At 35.1% G+C, this 22868-nt stretch overlaps 1 protein-coding gene across 15 annotated transcripts in view; it reads left to right on the forward strand.

Moving 5' to 3' along the window:
- Positions 1-22868, forward strand: part of BIRC6 (baculoviral IAP repeat containing 6) — a 224586-nt gene that overhangs the window by 156889 nt on the left and 44829 nt on the right. For all 15 annotated transcript variants that reach the window (XR_015248981.1, XM_086700326.1, XM_086700335.1 and 12 more), the window contains 3 exons: positions 3415-3632; positions 7521-7685; positions 8584-8752. Coding sequence is in view for 14 of the 15 variants with exons in the window: in XM_086700326.1 (XP_086556452.1) it covers positions 3415-3632; positions 7521-7685; positions 8584-8752 (552 nt within the window). In the remaining variant the exon portion in view is untranslated. The remainder of the gene's footprint in view (positions 1-3414; positions 3633-7520; positions 7686-8583; positions 8753-22868) is intronic.

Below are 22868 nucleotides of genomic sequence, written 5' to 3' on the forward strand. Positions count from 1 at the left end.
AACGTATTCACTGTTTACAAACTGCTGGGCATCATTGGAGGCATTTAAAGATGAAGCAGATATTTAGACCCTGTCCTCACGTAGCTAATGTTCTCCTGTTTTCCAGTAATAGCAACAAGCAGTATATGTAAGTGTAGACTTAAGTTACAGATGCCTTGCAAGCACAGTCTTGTGAAGGCTCACAGGTATGAGACTGTTTCCTTACTACCCAGCTATGTGAAAAAGTGGTATGTTAGTTTTTAGTAGGGTGTTGAAGGATAACATCTATTTAGGCTGAAATGAGCTAGAAAGATGATTTGAGCAGTGTTTGTGTGCCCAGATCATATGAGAGACGATAAGTTGGCTGATGAAAATTTACATAAGAAACAACACTGAGTGCTCATTTTAAAAGCTATTATTATTGATAACAGATCATGGATAGTCTTAGTAAGAACTTCAGGTTTTAGGGCGCCTGGGTGGCTCAGTTGGTTAAGCGTCCTACTTCAGCTCAGATCATGATCTTGGAGTTAATGGATTCAAGCCCTGCATCAGGCTCTGTTCTGACAGCTCAGAGCTGGGAGCCTGCTTTGGATTTTGTATCTCCTCCCTCTCTGTCTGCCCCTTGCCCACTCACAGTCTCTCTCTCTCTCTCTCTCTGTGTCAAATAAATATAAAAAAAAATTTTTTTTAAACTTCAGATTTTATTCTAAATAGTAATGAAGATTTATTAAAATATATGAACCAAGTTATGATCTTTTTTAAGAAAGTGAATCTGGAAGCAATATTTAGACTAAAGTGAAAAGAATGTGGAAAATGACATTACATGACAATTATCTTGTAATATAATATTACAAAATAATAATAGAAAGCTATGGTGATTGTTTCCATTGGGCCGACAGTTTTATTTAATATAAGGAAACATTAAAGAAAAGTCATAATGTAGGATAGCCTAGCAAGTAGATTTTCTATTGGTTTACCTGTGATTCTTCAGTTAATGACCATTCCATTTGGAAATTAATAATTGTTCTTTATTTAAAAACTTTCTTTTGATGTATTGTTTTTGAGAGAGAGACAGAGTGCAAGTAGGGGACGGGCAGAGAGAGAGGGAGAGAGGACTCTGAAGCAGGCTCCAGGCTCTGAGCTGTCAGCACAGAGCCGGAGCAGGGCTGGAACTCCTGAACTGTGAGATCATGATCTGAGGCGAAGTCAGCTGCTTAACTGACTGAGCCACCCAGGCGCCCCTAATTGTTCTTTATTTTAAAATCATATGGTTTTGCAGAATGGCCAAAATGAACAAATCAGGAGACTATAGATGCTGGAGAGCATGTGGAGAAACGGGAACCCTCTTGCACTGTTGGTGGGAATGCAAACCGGTGCAGCCACTCTGGAAAACAGTGTGGAGGTTCCTCAGAAAATTAAAAATAGACCTACCCTATGACCCAGCAATAGCACTGCTAGGAATTTACCCAAGGGATACAGGAGTACTGATGCATAGGGGCACTTGTACTCCAATGTTTATAGCAGCACTCTCAACAATAGCCCAATTATGGAAAGAGCCTAAATGTCCATCAACTGATGAATGGATAAAGAAGTTGTGGTTTATATACACAATGGAATACTACATGGCAATGAGAAAGAATGAAATATGGCCCTTTGTAGCAATGTGGATGGAACTGGAGAGTGTGATGCTAAGTGAAATAAGCCATACAGAGAAAGACAGATACCATATGGTTTCACTCTTATGTGGATCCTGAGAAACTTAACAGAAACCCATGGGGGAGGGGAAGGGAAAAAAAAAAAAAAAAAGAGGTTAGAGTGGGAGAGAGCCAAAGCATAAGAGACTCTTAAAAACTGAGAACAAATTGAGGGTTGATGGGGGGTGGGAGGGAGGGGAGGGTGGGTGATGGGTATTGAGGAGGGCACCTTTTGGGATGAGCACTGGGTGTTGTATAGAAACCAATGACAATTTCATATATTGAAAAAATTAAATAAAATAAAATCATATGGTTTTGATTGGAGGTGAATTCTGTTACATACCACTTAGAATATTAAATCCTCACCACAAAGTATATTTAATAAAAACGTATGAATTTCAAACTATTGAATATTAAAAGTACATACTTTACCAAATGAAGCACCTACTTCTCTATGTATTTTCATATTTGATGGACTTCTTCAAAAATGGTGATATTATTGGGGCATCTGGGTGGCTCAGTTAGTGAAGTGTCTGATTCTTGATTTTGGCTCAGGTCATGATCTCACAGTCTATGGGTTCGAGCTCTGTGTCAGGCTCTGCTGACAGTGCAGATCCTGCTTGGGATCTTCTCTGTCTCCCCCCATTCTGTCTAAATGAATGAATGAATGAATGAATGAATCTTTGAAAATGGTGATATTGTTTTAAATATTTTTGTAATAACATATTAAATTACAGCTTCTACATACTGTGTAGTCCTACCTGTTTAGTTTCATATATAAATTGTACATACCTATTTCAGTAGATCAGGAATTTTTAATTATTTGAACTGATTTTTTTTTTTAATGTTTATTTCTTTGAGAGGGAGGGCACGCGTACATGTGCACCTACGGACAAGTGGGGGAGGGGCAGAGAGGGGGACAGAGGATCCAAAGTGGGCTCTATACTGACAGGAGCAAGCCTGATGGGGGGCTCAAACTCACAACACCGTGAGATCCTGAACTGAGCTGAAGTCAGATGCTTAGTGACTGAGTCACCCAGGTGCCCCTATTTGATCTGATTTTTTAATTTAAGTAGATAGAGAGGTAAGAACCATTGTATTTGGGTAGTCTATTACAACATGGTAGGTGTAACCCTAAACAGAAAATTACCTTTACGCCATTTCAGACTTGTTTTTTCATGAACATACATACATACATACTTTTTAAAAAGTATAATTTTGATACCCATTTGTGAAGTGGTTCTCTTCCACCATTCATATGTGGTTTTTGTTTTCTTTTGGTTTCTTTTTTTTTTTTTTTTTTGCATTTAATATTCTAGCTAGACATAGTAGAAAACTATATTATGTACACACCAAATAAAATAGTTTTGCTCTTTCATTATCTATTCATGTTTAAAACTACTCCCAGGACAATCAGGTTACTTTTATACTGTTGTAAGGAACTTCTAATGCTTCTATTTTAGTTGTTAGGTTTTAGTTCTGACTTATAATAGTCTTGACATAGTCAATAATGATTAATTATTCTATGAATATATTTCAGCTTTTATTTACATTCATGATGTCTTAAAGAGTTTTTCTAGATACTAAATTTTAAGATACTCTGTGATCTTTGGATTGCTTTTTAATAAATTTAATGACATAATTTTCTGTTACATTGTCACTATTAATTTGTGACCCTGAATATTGTTCCTTATTGTGTTCTTAAATATTTTTAATTTCGAGTTCTCTTTTTTTAATATAGGTCATATTCTGCAATCTCCATCAGCCAATGTGCTTCCAACTCTTCCTTTCCATGTCCTTCGTAGCTTGTTTAGCACCACACCCTTGACCACTGATGATGGTGTGCTTCTGAGGCGGATGGCATTGGAAATTGGAGCACTACACCTCATCCTTGTCTGCCTCTCTGCCCTGAGCCACCATGCCCCGCGAGTTCCAAACTCTAGTCTCAATCAAGCAGAGGTAGGTTGACTTTTACTTACCTCGATTGTGAGAAAGTTAAGTTAAATTCATGGAGTACAGAATAGGGTTTTTCCTGAAATAATATTTCAGAGACTCATGTACATCTTTTTTGGTTCCTAAACAATATTTGAAAGAGAAACTATGAACTAAGTGTTTTCTTCTTTATTGGGTGCTTTGAGGAACCATAGGTTAACCTAACTGCTTAAAAAACAAAGATTTTAAAGCTTAAGGAAGCTTTCCCATTTACCAGCGTATGCTGAATTTATACTGTGATCTCTTTTCCTTTTCTTTCTCAAACTTTAGAATCATACTATTGAATTGGTGCCTCTAGCTAAAGAGTAAAACAAGGGAAAAAGAAAGAAGAAAGAAAACCACCTGATTATTTCAAGATGATTTGATTATGTTTTTAGAAGATTCTAAAATAATTAATGCTATAAGTAAATTTAATTAGGATACAGTATGCAGGTTCAGTATTTAAAAATAAGTTACTTTTGTATACCAGCAAGAAGCATATGATACACTTTTTCAATCTATTTTTTAGAATAGCATCAAAAAGAGAAAGTATCTGTGAATGAATCTGAAAAAATTTGTGCAAGACATTTACACTCATACATGAACTTTTTAAAAGAAACACTAGACTTTAATAAAATGAGGTCTGTGCCCCTGTTTATTTCCACGGGCACAGAAAATATAACAGTTCAATGATACTTTTTTTTTTTTTTTTTTTTTTTTTTGAGAGAGAGTGCAAGCAGGGGAGGGACAGAGAGAAGGAGAGCAGAATCCCAAGCAGGCTCTACGCCACCAGTGCAGAGCCCGATGCGGGGCTAGAACTCATGAACTGTGAGATCATGACCTGAGTGAGATCCAGAGTCAGATGTATAACTGACTGTGCCCCAGTATTATTTCTTATCAAATTGATCTTTGTGTTTGATGGCATCCCAGATTTAATTTGGAGGAATCTGACAAGCCAATTCTAACATTTTTGGGGGAAAGGCAGAGGCTCAAAAATAGCCAAGGCAGTTTCAAAGAAGAACATATTTATTAGGCTTATGCTATCATGTATCAAAATTTGTTATTAGTCTGTGGTATTAGTACAAGGATAGATAGAAGCCCAGCAAACAATAGACTTAAATCCCTGTATGTAGGATGACCTGAAATGAAAATAGTTACTGCACAACATGATGGGGTAAATACGATCTTATCAATAAATGATGGTGGGGTCAGTTAAATATTCTTGTGGAACAAAAATGAAACTTTAAACCCTAATGAACTCTGTATGCAAAAATTAATTATGACTGGATGATAGATATAAATGTATGTAACACATACAAAATATAATAGTACCCTTTTATGGAAAAAATATGCTCATACCTTTATGATCTTAAGAGTACACAAAGATTTCTGGGGCGCCTGGGTGGCTCAGTCGGTTGAGCATCCAACTTTGGCTCAGGTCATGATCTCGCGTTTTGTGAGTTCAGGCCCGGCGTCGGGCTCTGTGCTGACGTCTCACAGCCTGCAGCCTGCTTCAAATTCTGTGTCTCCCTCTCTCTCTGCCCCTCCCTTGCTCATACTCTGCCTCTCTCTGTCTCTCAAAAATAAATACATGTTAAAAAAAAATTTTTTTTAAAGATTTCTTAAAAACAATTTTTAAAAAGCACTAACACATAAGGGGAAAAACATTGGAAAAAAGCAATTATGTTAAAATTAAGAACTATTTTTCATCAGAAACACTATTAAGATAGTGAAAACAGAAGTCATAGAATGGGAGACTATATTTGGGTGTATCTGATAAAGAACTTGTATTCAGAATATTTGGACAGCTTCAAGAATTACAAAAGGAAAAGGCAGAAAACCTCATGGGAAAATAGAGGAAAGACTAGAATGAGCGCTTCATAAGAGGGGGTATCTAAATATCCAATAAATGGAGAAAGGTGATCTGTTTCTTTATCAGAAAAGTACAAATGACTGGAATGGATACAATAATGTGGAGACAGTAAAAGATAAGCAAATTGTAGTCTACTATATAATGGGATACTATTAGGTGATGAAAGTAAACAGCTACAGCCAACTACACGTAACAGCAGTGATGAATTTCACAAGCGCAACTAAAGTGCCACACAAAGTGGAATTTATACAGCATCATTCCATTTATAGAATGTTCATAAATTAGACAAAATGAAACTAGAGTGACTATAGTTTCATGCTTAGGTGGTAAAATTATAAAGAAAGGTAAGGAGTATAAAAATTGGGATTATAATTAACTTTGTGGAGGAATTGAAGGTTTCACAAATAGGAGATAGAATAGGGGCAATTTGTTATGTGCAGTGATGTAATTCTTGGCCTGCCTGGTTAAATAAGTTTTTGGAGTTCATTAAACTTGACTTTTTTTTTTTTCATGCATATGTTGTTATTTATATTACAAATTTTAAAAAATAAATGTTTATCAATAATGTTAATTCTACAGGTACTTTTATATGGTGATGAAATTGTGATTTATTTTAAGTTTATCTTATAAAACATGAAAGATGACATTTGCAGTCATAGATCCATAAAACTGTTTTACAGATCTGTTTTTGGAAAGTATCATTGTATATAATATTCTTCTTTAGAATATCCTCATTAAAAGAAATGTAAAGCATTGGTATTATTTTTAAATTACCCTTGAAACCAATACTTGCAAATGTTTTGAGGGTACATCGTGTATTATATTTAATGAAAATTCTTTAAAAAGAGGATTCTTCTTATATAATTAATTTTACATTGCACAAAAATAATAATGAAGAATTGACCTTCACAGAGTTTGAGGTTATGTTAATAAAAACCAGTGGTTCTAAGTCATTTTTTCTCTCTCTACCATTCACTTTTTTAGTATGTCCCCTATTCCCAAAAGATTTTTTCTACACATCACATTCTCAGTAAGAAAGAAATTGAAAATTGTTCCTTCTGGAGTATGAGGAATCTTACTGCGATTAAAGACATATGACACAGTTAAAGAATTAAAGATATGCTTTAACTAGATTCATCCTAAGGGAGCTGGCTCATGTACCTATTCCTTTCACTGTTTTCTCTATCTAATTTTGTGTCATTGACTATAAGTCTTTACCCCCTCTTTTACTGATATTTTAAATTTTTTATATGTTTTTGTTTAAAAGATTTTTTTTAATATTTATTAAATATTAATGCACGAGCAGGGGAGGGTCAGAGGGAGAAGGAGACACAGAATCCAAAGCAGGCTCCAGGCTCTGAGCTGTCAGCACAGAGCCCGATGCGGGGCTCAAACTCACAAACCATGAGATTGTGACCTGAGCCAAAGTCAGACGCTTAACTGACTGAATCACGCAGGTGCCCCTTTATTTATGTATTCTTAAGTATAAGCATTTTCCCCCTTCCCTTAACACCTGGCAGCTACCATGTGTTCCATCTCTCTGTATTTACCTACTCTGGGTATTTCATATGAATAAAATTGTACCGTATGTTACCTTTTGTGTCTGTCATCTTTGACATAGCATGTTTTTGACGTTCGTTTACAAAGTAGCATATATCAGTACTTCATTACATGTTATGGCTGAATAATTTTAATGTATGTATATATCACAGTTGTTAATGCATTCATGGTGGGCATTTGTGCTGTTTTGGCTTTTTGGCTATCATGAATAGTCTTGCTATGAAAACACATGGACCTGTATTTGTTTGAGTGCCAGTTTTTATTTCTTTGGTTATATACCTAGGAATGAAAGTGCTGGGTCACATAATTAATCCTTTGTTTACTTTTTTGAGGAGACTTCAGCTGTTCTCTTATAGCAGCTAAATTATTTATGTTGATACTTATAAATATTTGTGAGGATAAATAAAATCAAATAGTAAGAAATTTTCATTTTTTGTTACAAGCCACAGGTATCGAGCTCTCATAACCCTACATCAACAGAAGAACAACAGCTGTATTGGGCAAAAGGGACTGGCTTTGGAACAGGTTCTACGGCTTCTGGATGGGATGTTGAACAAGCCTTAACTAAACAGAGGCTGGAAGAGGAACATGTTACCTGTCTTCTGCAGGTATATTTACAAAGTTGATATTGTCGGTGATAATAGTTACATTTTTTTTTTTATATTTGTGTTGATTTTTAAGTATTGATGACTATCCAACTCATCCTCAGCTACTGTTATAAAATATATTATGCTCCTTGCTCTTAGTACATTTAAATACCCCTGGACAAAGATTATTTATTCTTCCCTCCTTGTAACTCTAAATTTCTTCCATCTCAATTAGCTTTTTCACTGAGAGGAAAGTGACAGGGACGAAATTATCCAATAACTGGAAAATATACCATATCTACCTTCTTCCAGTCACCTTCTCTTCTAAAATGCTGTATCTGGACTCTCTTTTTTAAATATATATATTTAAATGTTTGTTTATTTATTTATTTATTCTTTTATTCGTTCCTCACATTGTTTTAGGACTCTTCTAGAATCAGGCAAGTTGTACTAGTATGGAAAGTCCCACAGCACCAATGGGAAGGGCAGGTGCTTAAATAATAGCTTTAGTCCCTGCATCAACTAATTGACTAAAATGGGCCAAGTTTTTGAGCATTGTTTTCTATAATTCTAGAATGATAGGCTCATTCTAGTACAAAATTCTAAGATCACTGTCAAACTGTATACGGAATCTATTCAGTAATATAAATAATACCAGAATTGTTGCTCATTTTTTTAAGTTTGGCTTGTTAGGTGGATTTTTTTCTGTATGTCTAGCTATATACAATGTAACATTGAGCAGAACACACCCTTCTCTTTTGAAAAATCTGAGGGAAACAAGTCTTGTTTTTGAAACAAAGACGTTGACTGACTTGAAAATATAAACTCTTGGTACTTAGACTGAATATCTAACCAAATGTGGGCTTTTAAAGTATGTGAAGCTAAAATCCAATTTAAACCCTCTAATTTTTATTTTTAGGTTCTTGCAAGTTACATAAATCCCGTGAGTGGAGCAGTAAATGGGGAAGCTCAGTCATCTCATGAGAGTAGAGTACAGAACAGTAACGCCCTTCCTTCTGTACTTCTGGAGCTTCTCAGTCAGTCTTGTCTCATCCCAGCTATGTCATCTTATCTACGAAATGATTCAGGTAAGTCACATTGTCATTAGTCCTTTGTTTACTTTATTATCTATTAAAATAATGAGGTTCCGGTGGAGTATTTGGTATTATCCTTCCCCAGTATCTGTAGGCATGAGATTAACGGATTTATTTCTTAAAAATTATTGTGGAAACACTTAGTTGTTTTTTGGAGATTCTAATTGGGGATTCTAATTGGGTTACCTGTGTTGTCATCTGTCCTGAAACACAAAATGAAAGTTTTCATTATCTCTTTGTTTTAACCTGTGAATGTACTTTTTTTTTTTTTTTTTTTTTTACAAATAATGTATAACTGAAAATAATGGGCAAAGGCTAGTAGCTTCTTGATAATATTCTGAGCTAAATATTATATATTATATATAAATATGGTTGAACTTCTATGCATTTTAATAATTTTAATGTTTTTCTCAAACACTGTAAAATTTCGGATGATGGTAATTTCAAGACATGTATAAATTATTTTAGTCCCATAGGTACTTGATAATAAGACTACTAATTTCATAAATTCACTAATAGAAGTACTGTGGGTACTTACTTTGCCAGTGTGCAGCTGATCATTGAAACTAGTTTATTTCATAAGTAGTTATGAAAGTATCTTCTGAGAAATATATTCTTTTCCTAAATAATAATAGAAGGATGTGTTTTGTTTACAGATAGTGCCAAGAAAAACAAGTTAATTAACATCGCTTCCCTTTCACCAGGAACTTTTAGTATCTGTTCTTCTTATCTATGCCTTTCTTTAATCATATTGTTATGAAAATAGACATTTACACGTATACTTAGATTATTAAGGAAGAATAGGTGAGGAAAATGATGGGAATAAATCTTTTTAATGCACAGTTGGAAATGGAAAAGCTACTTGTATTTGTAAAGGGGTAACTGCCCGTATTTTCTACCACTATGGAGATTATTGGGCTTCTAAACACAGTTTTCTAATCTGCCTTAAACTTCATAATAATATTGAGATGATACATTATTTAGATTGAGTTTTCTTTTACATTGACATGTTTGATACATTAAATTGGTCTTTTTTAAAAAGTAGGTATCAGGTACACAGTGTATTTTTTTGATTAAAATATTTAGAGGTATAAACACTTAACTATTTTAGATATTGGTGCTGAAATTTAACATTGGGTTGTGTAGAGAAATTGAGTAGAGTGGGATAAGGTTTTTCTTTATCTCTTTCCACATTATTAAAATATTATTTAATAAGTCCTTTCACTTTTTTTTTTTTTTAATTTTTTTTCAACGTTTATTTTTATTTTTGGGACAGAGAGAGACAGAGCATGAACGGGGGAGGGTCAGAGAGAGAGGGAGACACAGAATCAGAAACAGGCTCCAGGCTCTGAGCCGTCAGCCCAGAGCCTGACGCGGGGCTCGAACTCCCGGACCGCGAGATCGTGACCTGGCTGAAGTCGGACGCTTAACCGACTGCGCCACCCAGGCACCCCAATAAGTCCTTTCACTTTTAAAATGTATATCCTCTCAAAAATTTTAAAATTTATCTTGTTCTATAATTCAGTCTTTGTATAATACTGAGCTTTTATGTTTATGGATCAGGGTCAAAAAGGAAATCCAGTATTATCTACTTTTACTGTTTAAAGTAATGTATTCATGTAAGGTGCACTTTCTGGTAAGTATTTATGTTAATAAATAAACCGTGATTTTGTTAACCATATGCCATTACGGAGACTTAGATGCTGTATCTTGGAACTATTTTAGAAGTTTAATGTGACAGATCAGAATTTGACCTTTCCTTTATGACTTTTTCCCTATAAAATGATTTTGTTTTAGCCCTAGTTTTAGAATTATGTGCTCGAACCTGGTACCTTGTCCATTGGTATAACTGGAATTGGTACATTTATATTTGAATGTGGTAACAAAAATGATTTTGGAATAATACTTTAAGATCAATTAATTGCCGTAAAGTGACTTAGTTAAGTAGATCAGATAATTTGGTAATACACCTTTTAAACGATGTTTTAAATGATCAGAGAAAATTACTGTCACGTTTGGGATATATTCTGATCTTTAGATTGTGAGAAAAGTATGCTCATTTAGAATATTCTAAATATGAATTGATTTTCAGGAAAAAATACTTTAGTATTATATCCGTAAATGTGTTATTTATATAATCATTAATTTTGCTTAAAATGTTAGTTTCTAAGTAGCATTTTAAAATCTGAACAGATTACCTAGTCCAATTTCCAGTTTTGTCACTTGCCTATAGAATATTATTTTTGGTGGGATGCCTGGGTGGCTCAGTCAGTGAAGCAACAGACTCTTAATTTTGGCTCAGGCTGTGATCTCACGGTTCATGAGCTCAAGCCAGTTAGGCTCTGTGCTGACAGCATGGGCCCTGCTTAGGATTCTCTCTCCCTCTCTCTGCTCCTCCCCTGCTCACACACTCTTGCTCTCTCAAAAATAAATAAATAAATAAACTTAAAAAAAAAAAAAGAATATTGGCAAGTTTGGGTGGTGGGATAGGGTAAAAAACCGTTCTAAGCTTTGCTTTGTCTTTCATAATACTGAGATTTTTTACAGAGTACAGGCCATTTGTTGGTGTTTGTTGGAGAGGTGCTAATAATTTCATTTGAGACATTATATTCAAGGGATGGTTTGCTTGCATCGCTAGCAGATAATATACAAAAACACAAGCAAGCATAATGAAATAGGCTGTCTTGAGAACTCTGGTAAAGTAGTACACATTTCCTTTCTGTTACATGTTGGGAAACAATCGGCGAGCAAGACAAGACATACAGCAGTTCATGCCCTACTTTCATTGGCCTGCCATTAAGTATTGAATGTGGTTTCTTACCCCTTTACAACCTCGTTTTTGTCCTTCTTTTCTGACTCCTAATGTATAAGTTAGATAATTTGAAATCTCTGAACTTTTCTTCTTAATGACTATTAAAGAGTGCTATGAATACCAGAGTCCTCTTGTGTCTTTTAATAATGCCTTAAAGTTCTCATATTAGAAGGCTTGTTATGTAGCAGGTTATTTGTAAGTCTGTTTTATTTTGGTGGAAGTTTAAAAATTGGCCAAAAATTTTAAGTGAATAACAATATGCTAGCCATACTGATAAACAGAAATTGCACATAATAATTGATCTTCACTTTAGCTGTGAACATCTTTGCATCACAGGTGAAAAGAGAGTACTGTCCGTTGTAAAATCATTACCAGCATAAAGAGTGCATACTGATTCCTTGGAGAAAAGGACACCCTTTTTTCCGTTACTGACCTTCTAACAGTTCTGTAACTGAGACACTGATCCCATTCTCCAGAGATAGGTACTGATTATGTTTAGTCATTACATCTGTTATATTTACAATAAGTGATTCTCAAACAACACTTTAACTTGTAGCATAATATGGCTTTGTATTATTTATCCAGTGTGTTATTTTTATATTGATTTGTAAAATTTAAAAATTACTGGATACGCTTATGAATGTGTATGTTTAGTGTTTTATTTATTTTTGAGAGAGAGCGAGCGAGCACGCGCACACGTGTGTATGCAAGCAGGGGGGTGGGTGGAGAGAGACACGGGGAGGGAGAGGGAGAGGGAGACAGAGAATCCAAAGCAGGCTCCAGGCTCTGAGCCGGCAGTGCAGAGCCTGATGCAGGGCTCGAACTCATGAACCATGAGATTATTACCTGAGCTGAGGTCAGACGCTTAACTGAGTGAGCCACCTAGGCTCCCCCCAGGAGGAATTTTTAGTAACCTAATAGTAGTTTTGTTACTATACACTTTTCATATATTGGTCTTTCTCTGTTGGCCTGAAAATGGGTGGGGCACAAAAAGTAGAAGCCTGTTTATAAGTGAAAGAATGGCAAAATTTTTGAAGTGTCTGGTTTGGTGATCAGATTTCTCAGATATTATGGGATGGTTTCAGTTATTTAAAATAGATATGTATATTGGGGCTCCTGGGTGGCGCAGTCGGTTAAGCGTCCGACTTCAGCCAGGTCACGATCTCACGGTCCGTGAGTTCGAGCCCCGCGTCGGGCTCTGGGCTGATGGCTCAGAGCCTGGAGCCTGTTTCCAATTCTGTGTCTCCCTCTCTCTCTGCCCCTCCCCCGTTCATGCTCTGTCTGTCTGTGTCCCAAAAATAAATAAACGTTGAAACAAAAAATTTTTTTTTAAATAAAATAAAATAGATATGTATATTTGAAGCTTAAATAATAGTTCTTTTTATGCTAATAAAATAAAGAAATATATTAGTGTTCTTACTTGCTTTTGTACATTAGATTAACCCAGTAATATACCTCTCTGTTGGCCAACTATATGTATCAAAACAGTATTGTGTATGTATTTTTAAATTTTTCTTGAAAGAATTTAATTCAGTAAGCTTAGTCTGTAATCAAGAGAGTTGCTGGAAAAATTATAAAACAGTAAATTTGAAGCCAGAGCTGAAGGTGGGTAATTGAAACAAATAAGTGAATTACATGCTTGAACTCAAGTATCAGTTTTCATAGGAATGGTAAAAACCATTAGAGAAAGTAGTTAGGTAGATAGGAAAATCCTTGTATAAAGAATGTGTTCATTTTAACTTTTCTTTGTCAATATTCTATTTGTTATAGCCATGTTATTTTGAAAGCTGCCTTGTAAACAAGGATCTTTTTTTTCCTCAAGCCACGGTTAACTATGCTATTCAGTAAGCATGCAGTTACCCTACTGGCCACTAGATGGAGATCCTGTTTCATTGCTAGCAATATTTGGTTTTAAAAAAAAAAGTATGAATGTAGAATGTTCCTTTAGGGTACCTCACCCTCACCTCATCTTGATACCATTTTGGGAAATGACATTCTCCTATTTTCAGAAAACATCACTGAGAATATTAACTTATTTGCCATTAATGTAATGGAACAATCAGGGATGCCTGGGTGGCTCAGTTGGTTATACATCTGACTCTTCACTTTAGCTCAGGTCATGATCCCAGGGTCATAGGGTGTAGCCCTACATCAGGCTCTGCACTGAGCGTTAAGCCTGCTTAAGATTCATATTCTCTCTCTGTCTCCCTCCCTCCCTCCCCCCTATTCCTCCCCCCTCCCCCATCCCTCTCCTGCTCATACTCTTTTTTCTCTCTCTGTAAAAAAAAAAAAAAATCCTTTATCAGTATCATAAAATCTGTACCATTTTAGTGCTGGTTTCATAGCATGGAGGTAAATACAATTTCAGAAAGGGAAACTTGAGTTTTCCTGTTCATTCCCTGCCAATATACAGACTAGGAAGGGACAAATGAGAAAAATGAAATCCTGAAGGAAAGCCATAAGTGGATTTTTCAGTATGGAAAAGAGAAATGAATAAACATGATAGGTTAGAGGAAGGTAGAAATGAGAAAACAAGTACAGGATTTTCTTTTAGGAACATTATAAGGTACCAGTTTGGCTGTTTGTCTTAGCTAAGTGATGGTATATACTAATACGAAAATTTTGTCATTTTCACAGCGTTGGTTTGCTGGTTCCATAACTACCTATAGTGGAACAAAACCCATTAGTGCAAGCTGTATTAAACCATCTGATTTTCCTCACACTGGAGTTATGTGTTTAGGTTCTTATCGTGTCTTATCTTTTGTTATATTTCTCAGAAAGTGAGGACTTAAGTTTAATCTCATGAGTATACTAGTTGAAAATAAAGTTAATTTTCTTGTTATGGCAAATGTCTTAATTTAAATATGACCACATTTTTTAAAACCCAAAGTTATTACTATAAAGTTAATTCAAAGTAAATGTACAATTGGAAGTGTACCCATCTTTCCTTTTTTTTTTTTTTTTTTTTTTCCTTTTTTCCCCTATCCATCTTTCTGGTCTTCAGGGCAGTAAATTCAGGAGGGCCTATTGTTTAAGAGCTTGAATAATACATTAGTGTTGTACCGAGAAAAGATAATAGTTTATCAATAGAAAGTATGCAATTTTATCATTCGTAAAAAGTTACTTTGTTGATACAACTTGTCTGAGAACAAATAAGTAGAAATTATTGAGCCATTATGACACATAATACTTAACTTTATATCCTTACTTATAGTTTTCTTTGTAATAGTTTACTTGAAGCTTTTGAGTTGTGTATGCCATTTCTTAGCACTCTTTTAATAAACAGTCTGTCAGAAAGGGGTAAAAATTTTAAGATACTTCTGCTAAGTAGAATTGCATGCCATTTGGTTTTTAATCCCGAACTGTTATAATATGGCCCTAGTTTTCTTGAAAATTAGCTGAGGAGTACAAAATAAAATCTGGAATGCTTGCCTATATTTAGTGTATCTATTTTCTACAAAAACAAGATACTTTCAGGACCTGTCTACCATTTCATTCTTTTTTTTTCTTTTAATTTTTTCTAATGTTTGCTTATTTTTTGAGAGAAAGAGAGTGTATGCAAGCAGAGGAAGGGCAGAGAGAGAGGGAGACACAGAATCCGAAGCAGGCTCCAGGCTCTGAGCTGACAGCACAGAGCCCAACGTGGGGCTCGAACTCCCGAGCCGCAAGATCATGACCTGAGCCGAAGTCAGACACTTAACTGAATGAGCCACGCAAGCACCCCTCTACCATTTCATTCTTGGTAAAAGAGTACAGAATGCCAAGATTTTGAACATGTTATTGTCCACTCAGTGTGTCTTGCACATAAGCGTTCATCAACAAATGTTAGTTCCCTTTATCTGGAATTCTCATCTTTGTCAGAGGCATCCTATATGCAAATATCTTTGGTGTAGAATACATCACTCTCTCTGTTAAATAATTGTACTGGTAATTTTAAAGGGGGAGATGGGGTTGCTTTAATTAAACTTTAAATGGATTCCCAACTGATCTGATTTGTACCGGTTTGTAAGGATAAAATATCTGCAACACTGCAGAGATACCTTACTTGATCAACCACAGTAAAGCGATCCTTCCTTCCTGTTAGTTGCCAGTGTACCTAATGCTTATATTTTCACTTCTCACGTTGTAGTGCTGTTATAGTATAAACTTTCTTAATGAATCCACCTAACCACTTGCCAAATTAAACATAACTCTCTAGTTCTTTTATAAACAACTCAACTTGTATATGTATATTTCTCTTCTCAATAGTTAAATTGTAAACCTGTTAAAAGTTGTGTTTGTTTCCAAATTTATTTAAGTCTCTATTGCCATGACATAATTCAATATTACACAAACTGGATGTTTATATAACAAATTTAGAATACTTTTTTTAAAGACGCCATAAAAAAGGAATTGACTAAAACAATCAATTAATTAGGTTTACATTGAGAAACTATAAAATATATCATATACATACATATTTCCCCAGTAGAATGCCCTTCCAGCTGGGTAGAGCCCTTCCTGACTTGTGTAAGAAACATACATACTTTGATCCTATGCCAAAAATCTTTGATACTTTGATGTGGGTTTCTCTGTATTTCATTCTTTTTGTCTACTGGCTGGCTTAACTGCCGACTTAAGCCAGCATTCAGCATTTCTAGGGTTGACATGAATCCCCAAAATAATTTGTTGGCTAAGGCTCAGTTGAGGAGTATGAATTCAATAAATTAAATAATTGGAAAACTGCAAGGGAGAGGAAATATTGTGTATGAATTATTATATGCAAAAGTTACTTTTATCAAAGTATTTGTATGAAGTCCATTGATGTTTCTGTTATAGCACTTATATATGATAGTGTTACTTATATCAAATTCATAGCTATGCAGTAAAACACCTTCTAATTGTTAATGGACAAATAGTTTTCATGCTGTGTGCTCACTTAAGATACCCTTTTAGTAATTTTCATTTGCAAGTAACTTTCTAAAAAAATTTTTTTTAAGTTTATTAGAGCAAGCACATGCGTGCAAGAACAGGGAAGGGGGGACGGTAGGGGGCTTTGGAGAGAGAGAGAGAGAGAGAGAGAGAGAGAGAATGAATCCCAAGCAGGCTCTGTGCTGACAGAGCTCCCATCGTGAGGTTGTCTCACAAACCGTGAGATCATGACCTGAGCTGAAATCAAGAGTTGGACACTTAATCTACTGAGCCACCAGGTACCCCTCATTTGCAAGCATCTTGATTGCAAAGGCATGTTTTGTTTATAAATATGCAGTAATATCAAAGAATAGTTTTCAGTTTATTTATTGAGTTACATTTTAGTGAGAATTCTGGGTGAAAAAATTCTTTCTCTTACTTTACTGTACCCAGTGTTTATTTCAGCATTTTGTTTTGTTTTGTTAACATTTATGTATTTAAAAAAATTTTTTTAACATGTATTTATTTTTTGAGAGAGGGAGCGCAAAAGGGAAAAGGGCAGAGAGAGAGAGGGAGACACAGAATCCAAAGCAGGCTCCAGGCTCCAGGCTGTCAACACAGAGCCCGATGCAGGGCTCAAACCTACGAACCGTGAGATCATGACCTGAGCCAAAGTCGGACGCTTAACCAACTGAGCCACCCAGGCTTCCCAACATTTATTTATTTTTGAGAGACAGAGAGACAGAGCATGAACAGGGGAGGGGCAGAGAGAGATAGGGAGACACAAATTCCAGAGCAGGCTCCAGGCTCTGAGCTGTCAGCACAGAGCCTGGTGCAGGGCTCGAATCAATGAACTGTGAGATTGTGACTTGAGCCAAAGTCGGATGCCTGACTGAGCCACCCAGTGCCCCCTCAGCATTTGTTTTTAACTATGTTTTGCTCAAATATAATTTCTACAACTTGATCTTTTAGAGGAGAAAATATAGTTTTAGTTGGGAAGGATTTTAACTGTAAAAGTCAAATTACCAGATCACTACTAAAAAAATGTAATTAGTTTGCCAAGCATAATATATTTGTTATGTAATTATCTTTTTTTATTTTTTTATTTTTTAATGTATCCTATTTAACCCAATGTATCCCAAATATTATCATTTTAATATGTATCAATATAAAATTCTTTTTTTAATTTTATTTTTTATTTTTTAAAATTTAGATCCAAATTAGTTAGCATATAGTGAAATAATGATTTCAGGAATAGATTTTTTAATGCCCCTTACCCATTTAGCCCATCCCCCCTCCCACCACCCCTCCAGTAACCCTCAGTTTGTTCTCGATATTTATGAGTCTCTTCTCTTTTGTCCCCCTCCCTGTTTTTATATTATTTTTGTTTCCCTTTCCTTATGTTAATCTGTTTTGTCTCTTAAAGTCCTCATATGAGTGAAGTCATATGATTTTTGTCTTTCTCTGACTAATTTCACTTAGCATAATACCCTCCAGTTCCATCCATGTAGTTGCAAATGGCAAGTTTTCCTTCTTTTTGATTGCCCAGTAATACTCCATTGTGTGTGTGTGTGTGTGTGTGTGTGTGTGTGTGTGTGTGTGTATGCACACCATATCTTCTCTATCCATTCATCCATCGATGGACATTTGGGCTCTTTCCATACTTTGGCTGTTGTTGATAGTGCTGCTGTAAACATTGGGGTGCATGTGTCCCTTCAAAATAGCACACCTGTATCCTGTGGATAAATGCCTAGTAGTGCAATTGCTGGGTCATAGGGTAGTTCTTTTTTTAGTTTTTGAGGAACCTCCGTACTGTTTTCCAGAGTGGCTGCACCAGCTTGCATTCCCAGTGATTGTCTTTTAAGATATGAACATTACCCACATTACTTTGTATGGTTATTAATTGCAAATAATTATAGATTAAAATTCAGTATTTAATTACTAAAAGGATTTATAATTTACAGAGAAATAATTTAAAGATCTCTGATTCTTTCTGTATGATATTTCCTTGAAATATATAGGATGATTTTATGTATCAGATTAGGCAAAGTAAGTGGATAAATTCCTTAATTGAAAATTAAATATTTGAGAGACACCTGGGCGGCTCATTTGATTGAGCATCAGACTTTGCCTCAGGTCATGATCTCATAGTTTGTGAGTTGGAGCCCTGCATTGGGCTGTCTGCTGTCAGCACAGAGAATGCCTCGGGTCCTCTGTCCGCTTCTCTCTGTTTGCCTCTCTCTAGCTTGCACTCTCTCAAAAATAAGCATTTAAAAAAATGTTAAATAAAATTAAATATTTGAATAATGAATGTATTTAGTTTTCACATTAGTTTTGAGTTCACTTAAATTAACACTCTGTAAACAAATATTTTATTCAATTGAGTTGAAGTTTTTGCACATTTTAGGTGTCTATTTTGTTTTTGTTTTTACTGAAATTCATCAGAGAAATAAAGTCAGCATGTGCTGATGACTCATCAGAAAAAAACAAGACACTTTTCTTATATAGTGTTCATTTTCTATGTAATCTTACAGTTAGAATTGCTTAACTACCAAAAAATCATTTTAAAGTATGCATTTCTTTTGGGATATTAAATATAAATCCAGAGGAAGATAGTGATTTTGAAAATATTGTGTTTATTTATGCTGACTAAATCTTTATTTTGCTTTACATTTTGTTGGTCTTACTTTCCATATTGACTAAATTTCCCTTTCCTATATTAGGTAGATAGGTAGGAGCTTAAAGAAAACATATTTAAATGCAATTTGATTATAAACAATATATTCAACATGTACGTTGAGAAAAAATGTCTATGGCATTTTTGCTTTTGTGTCTTGTTTATATTGCCAAGTCATGTATGTTTTCTGGCAGTAAATCTTGGTCGTCCGTAGTCATCGCCACGCTTAGAACAAGGCATTTACCCTGGAATGTGTGCCATAGTTCTCTGGAAATGGACCTTTAAAGGATATTCTTAGAAATCATTCTTATTAGAGCTGGCTTTGGTCTTGAATGCAGCCCCATGAAAAAGATCATCAGAGTGTGGTATAGAAATAAAACAAGAACAATTACCAAGAGATGAACTATTGTCCCATGATGCCTAATATGGCCGAGATAGGCTCTTCTTTTTCTTCTTTCTTTTCTTGCTTCTTAACGTCTTCTGCTGTAATGATGACAAAAGTACTCATTTTCCCAGAACATCTCTTGGTCTAGAAAAAAAGAAAATTGTGAAACCTCTAGGAAAGATTCCTTCCAACATGTACAGAAATAGTAAATAAATTTACTATACTTGTTATCTTTGCATAATTTTTCAGGGTGCATTTCTATTTTATTCTGTTAACATGATAGAAAATGAATATATTTTAGTAGAACTTCTAATCTATTATCAACAGTTCGATAGGATAAGAAAATATAATGAAAAGGTAAACATTAGATCTGCCGTTTATATATGTTCTATATTTAGTAACTCTAAATTTTATTTTCAAATATTCTATCTATATCTAGCTAAGCTGACATACATGTGAATTGCAGTCAGTTGGTCTGATATGTGTATATAATCACTGCATATTTTAGCCTAAAATAATGAAGGTACTAAATGTCAGATTTTTAAAATAATAAAAAGAGATGTGTTCCTTACTCTACATTGCATCAGGAATAAAGTATTATCAGATATCCTGCATAGTCCACAGTGGTGATGAATGGATTTTTTCTCTTCGTGGAGAGCTTCCGCTTGTACTCAAGGAAAGAAAAGTGAGCAGAGCCTGGACAGGCTTCATACTCAAGATGACAGATGTTTTCATTGTATCCAGGGGGAGGGGTCTTCTCCAGTAGTAATCCATGTAAATTTCACTGTAACTGTTTGGTATAAATTGACAGCCTCTACCAGTAGTAATCAAATGGTAAATGTGTTCCATGTTTCTTTTGGCTTTTATACATGCTGAATGGTGCTTCACAAAAATGGTGACTACTTATGAATTTTCTGTCTGATGAATCTTAAAACTCTTCTGGTTCTTTTCAGCTATTTGAACATCCTTTTCTGTGTTGAAATGTAATTTCAAATACAGAAAATGAGAATTCTGTTTTTATATCTTGTACTAGTCACTACTTCCAAATTAGAAAATTTCTCTTACCGGAATAATTATAGTAACGTCACACACCTCTATCTGTAGTTGTTAACTCCAAGGTACTTTTCAAGCATTGCATAATTCAGCAACCAGGGAACTTCCGAGCATCAGAAGGATAGTGACTTTGTTTAGTAATAAGCAGTAACATTGAACATGCACTTGGCACTTTATGAGTAATGATGGAGCTGTAAGCCACTGTTGCAGACATGGTGTTGCATGACAGCGCTGTGCCCCTGCTCTTTCTTTGTCAGCTGGTCATATTTAATCCTTTAATAACAGTGGAGTATGCAGGTAAAAAGGAGCAAAGTATAAAGGTAATCTAAGGTTTTCTGATGAAGCTCTTATTGACAGAAATGGGACTAAGGAATTCAAGATGGAAACCGTTGCTTTGTGTTATAGTTTTTCAAGTAATTTTTTTAATTTTAATTTTATTTTTTTCATTTTACTTTATTTTTTAATTTATTCATTTATTTTTGAGAGACAAAGCATACGAGAGGCAAGAGGCAGAGAGGGAGGGAGTGAGAGAGAGAGAGAATCCCACAAAGTTCAGAGAGAGAGGGAGAGAGAGTCTGGAGCCTGGAGTGGGGCTTGAGCTCACCTGATGCGGGCTGGAATTCACGAACTGTGAGATCATGACCTGAGTCGAAGTCGGATGCTTAAACCGACTGAGCCACCCAGGCGCCCTGCTTTGTTTTGTATTTTAACAAGAAAGTTTTCATTAAGAGTTTGTTACATTTATTGACTCCTTTGTTCACTGACTATCCATCCATGTTAGTTTTAAAAGTGCATACCAAAAAAAACATGAACATAAATTAGCTTTTCCTTAGTTTTCTCCTCTCTGGCCATATTCAGAAATAAATCTTTTTTTAAAAAACACAAATAATACAAAATGAGTTATTAATTAATAACCATGTTCTAAGTTCCAGACATAAGTGTAGATTGCCGGTTATGTTAATATCTCTTAGAATTTGACATTAAAATTAACGCACTTGTTTATGTAACTAATTATTATCAGGAAAAAAGCAAACATATAAAAACTTGACATTTTAAGAGCAAAATACATAAGAAATGTTACAGTAATGAAATTTAAAGTTCTTTGTAAATCGGACCCAGAGTTTTATGTCTCACACTGTTAAAACGATTCTCAATCTCATTGTCCGTTGCTTATTACCTTGTCTCCACAGCTTTTGCTTCCATTTCTCATTTGAAGAGAATATATTTTATTTTCATAATTTAAGATTCTCAGTTGTCCCTTCCCACTGCTAACTTAATTGAATGAAATGTCATTTGAATAAAAGGAAATACCATGTTTCATTTACTTAAAAGAGCTGTTTTATTTTCTCTATTCCCATTTATTTTTAGATTTAAAAAAATTTTAATTAACAGTCATACATGTGCTTGCAAATTTGTCATATCTTTTTTCCCGACTCCTTTTTATTGAGTTTTAGCATGCTGAGCTGGCCTCGGCATTATTCTTATAATGGACAGGTGGTTTCTTATTTTGTGGTTTTTCCTGTTTTTTTGTAACTTATAACCATTTAATAATTATTATTTTAAAAAATCATTGTGCCCTGGGGTGCCTAGGTGGCTCAGTTGGTTAAGCATCTGACTTCAGCCTAGGTCATGATCTCGCAGTTTGTGAGTTCGAGCTTCACATCAGGCTCTGTGCTGACAGCTCAGAGCTGAGCCTGCTTCAGATTCTGTGTCTTCCTCTCTGCCTCTCCTCCACTCATGCTCACTTGCTCTCTCGCTCTCTCTCTTTCTCTCTCTCTCTCTCTCTCAAAAATAAACATTAAAAAGCATTTTTTTTCAATCATTGTCTTGGGTTAGTTATATTCTTGTATAAAATACTATGGTTTTTTTGTAGCTTGTTTTTTAAACTAATTTACTTTATTTTGGGGTGCTCCTGGATGGCTCACTTGGTTAAGTGACCAACTCTGGATTTCAGTTCAGGTCATGATCTCATGCTTCTTGAGTTTGAGCCCCGTATCAAACTCGGCAATGACACCATGGAGTCGGCTTGGAATTCTGTCTTTCCCTCTTTCTCTGTCCTGCCCTGGCGTATGCACACACTCTCTCCTTAAAATGTATAAGCCAAAAAAATGTGTGTGTGTGTGTGTGTGTGTGCGCGCGTGCACCATGCTTTTTAAAGCAGTTGTACAGCTTTACTTAAACATTGAGTTCTGTATATTCCTTCTCTCTTCTACTCAGTATCCTCTGTTACTTCTATCTTGCATTAGTGTGGTACATGTTACAATTGATGGAATAATAATGATACATTGTTTTT

The sequence above is a fragment of the Puma concolor genome, chromosome A3 (assembly GCF_028749965.1).
Source record: "Puma concolor isolate L17-30 chromosome A3, mPumCon1.1.hap2, whole genome shotgun sequence".
NCBI lineage: Eukaryota > Metazoa > Chordata > Mammalia > Carnivora > Felidae > Puma > Puma concolor.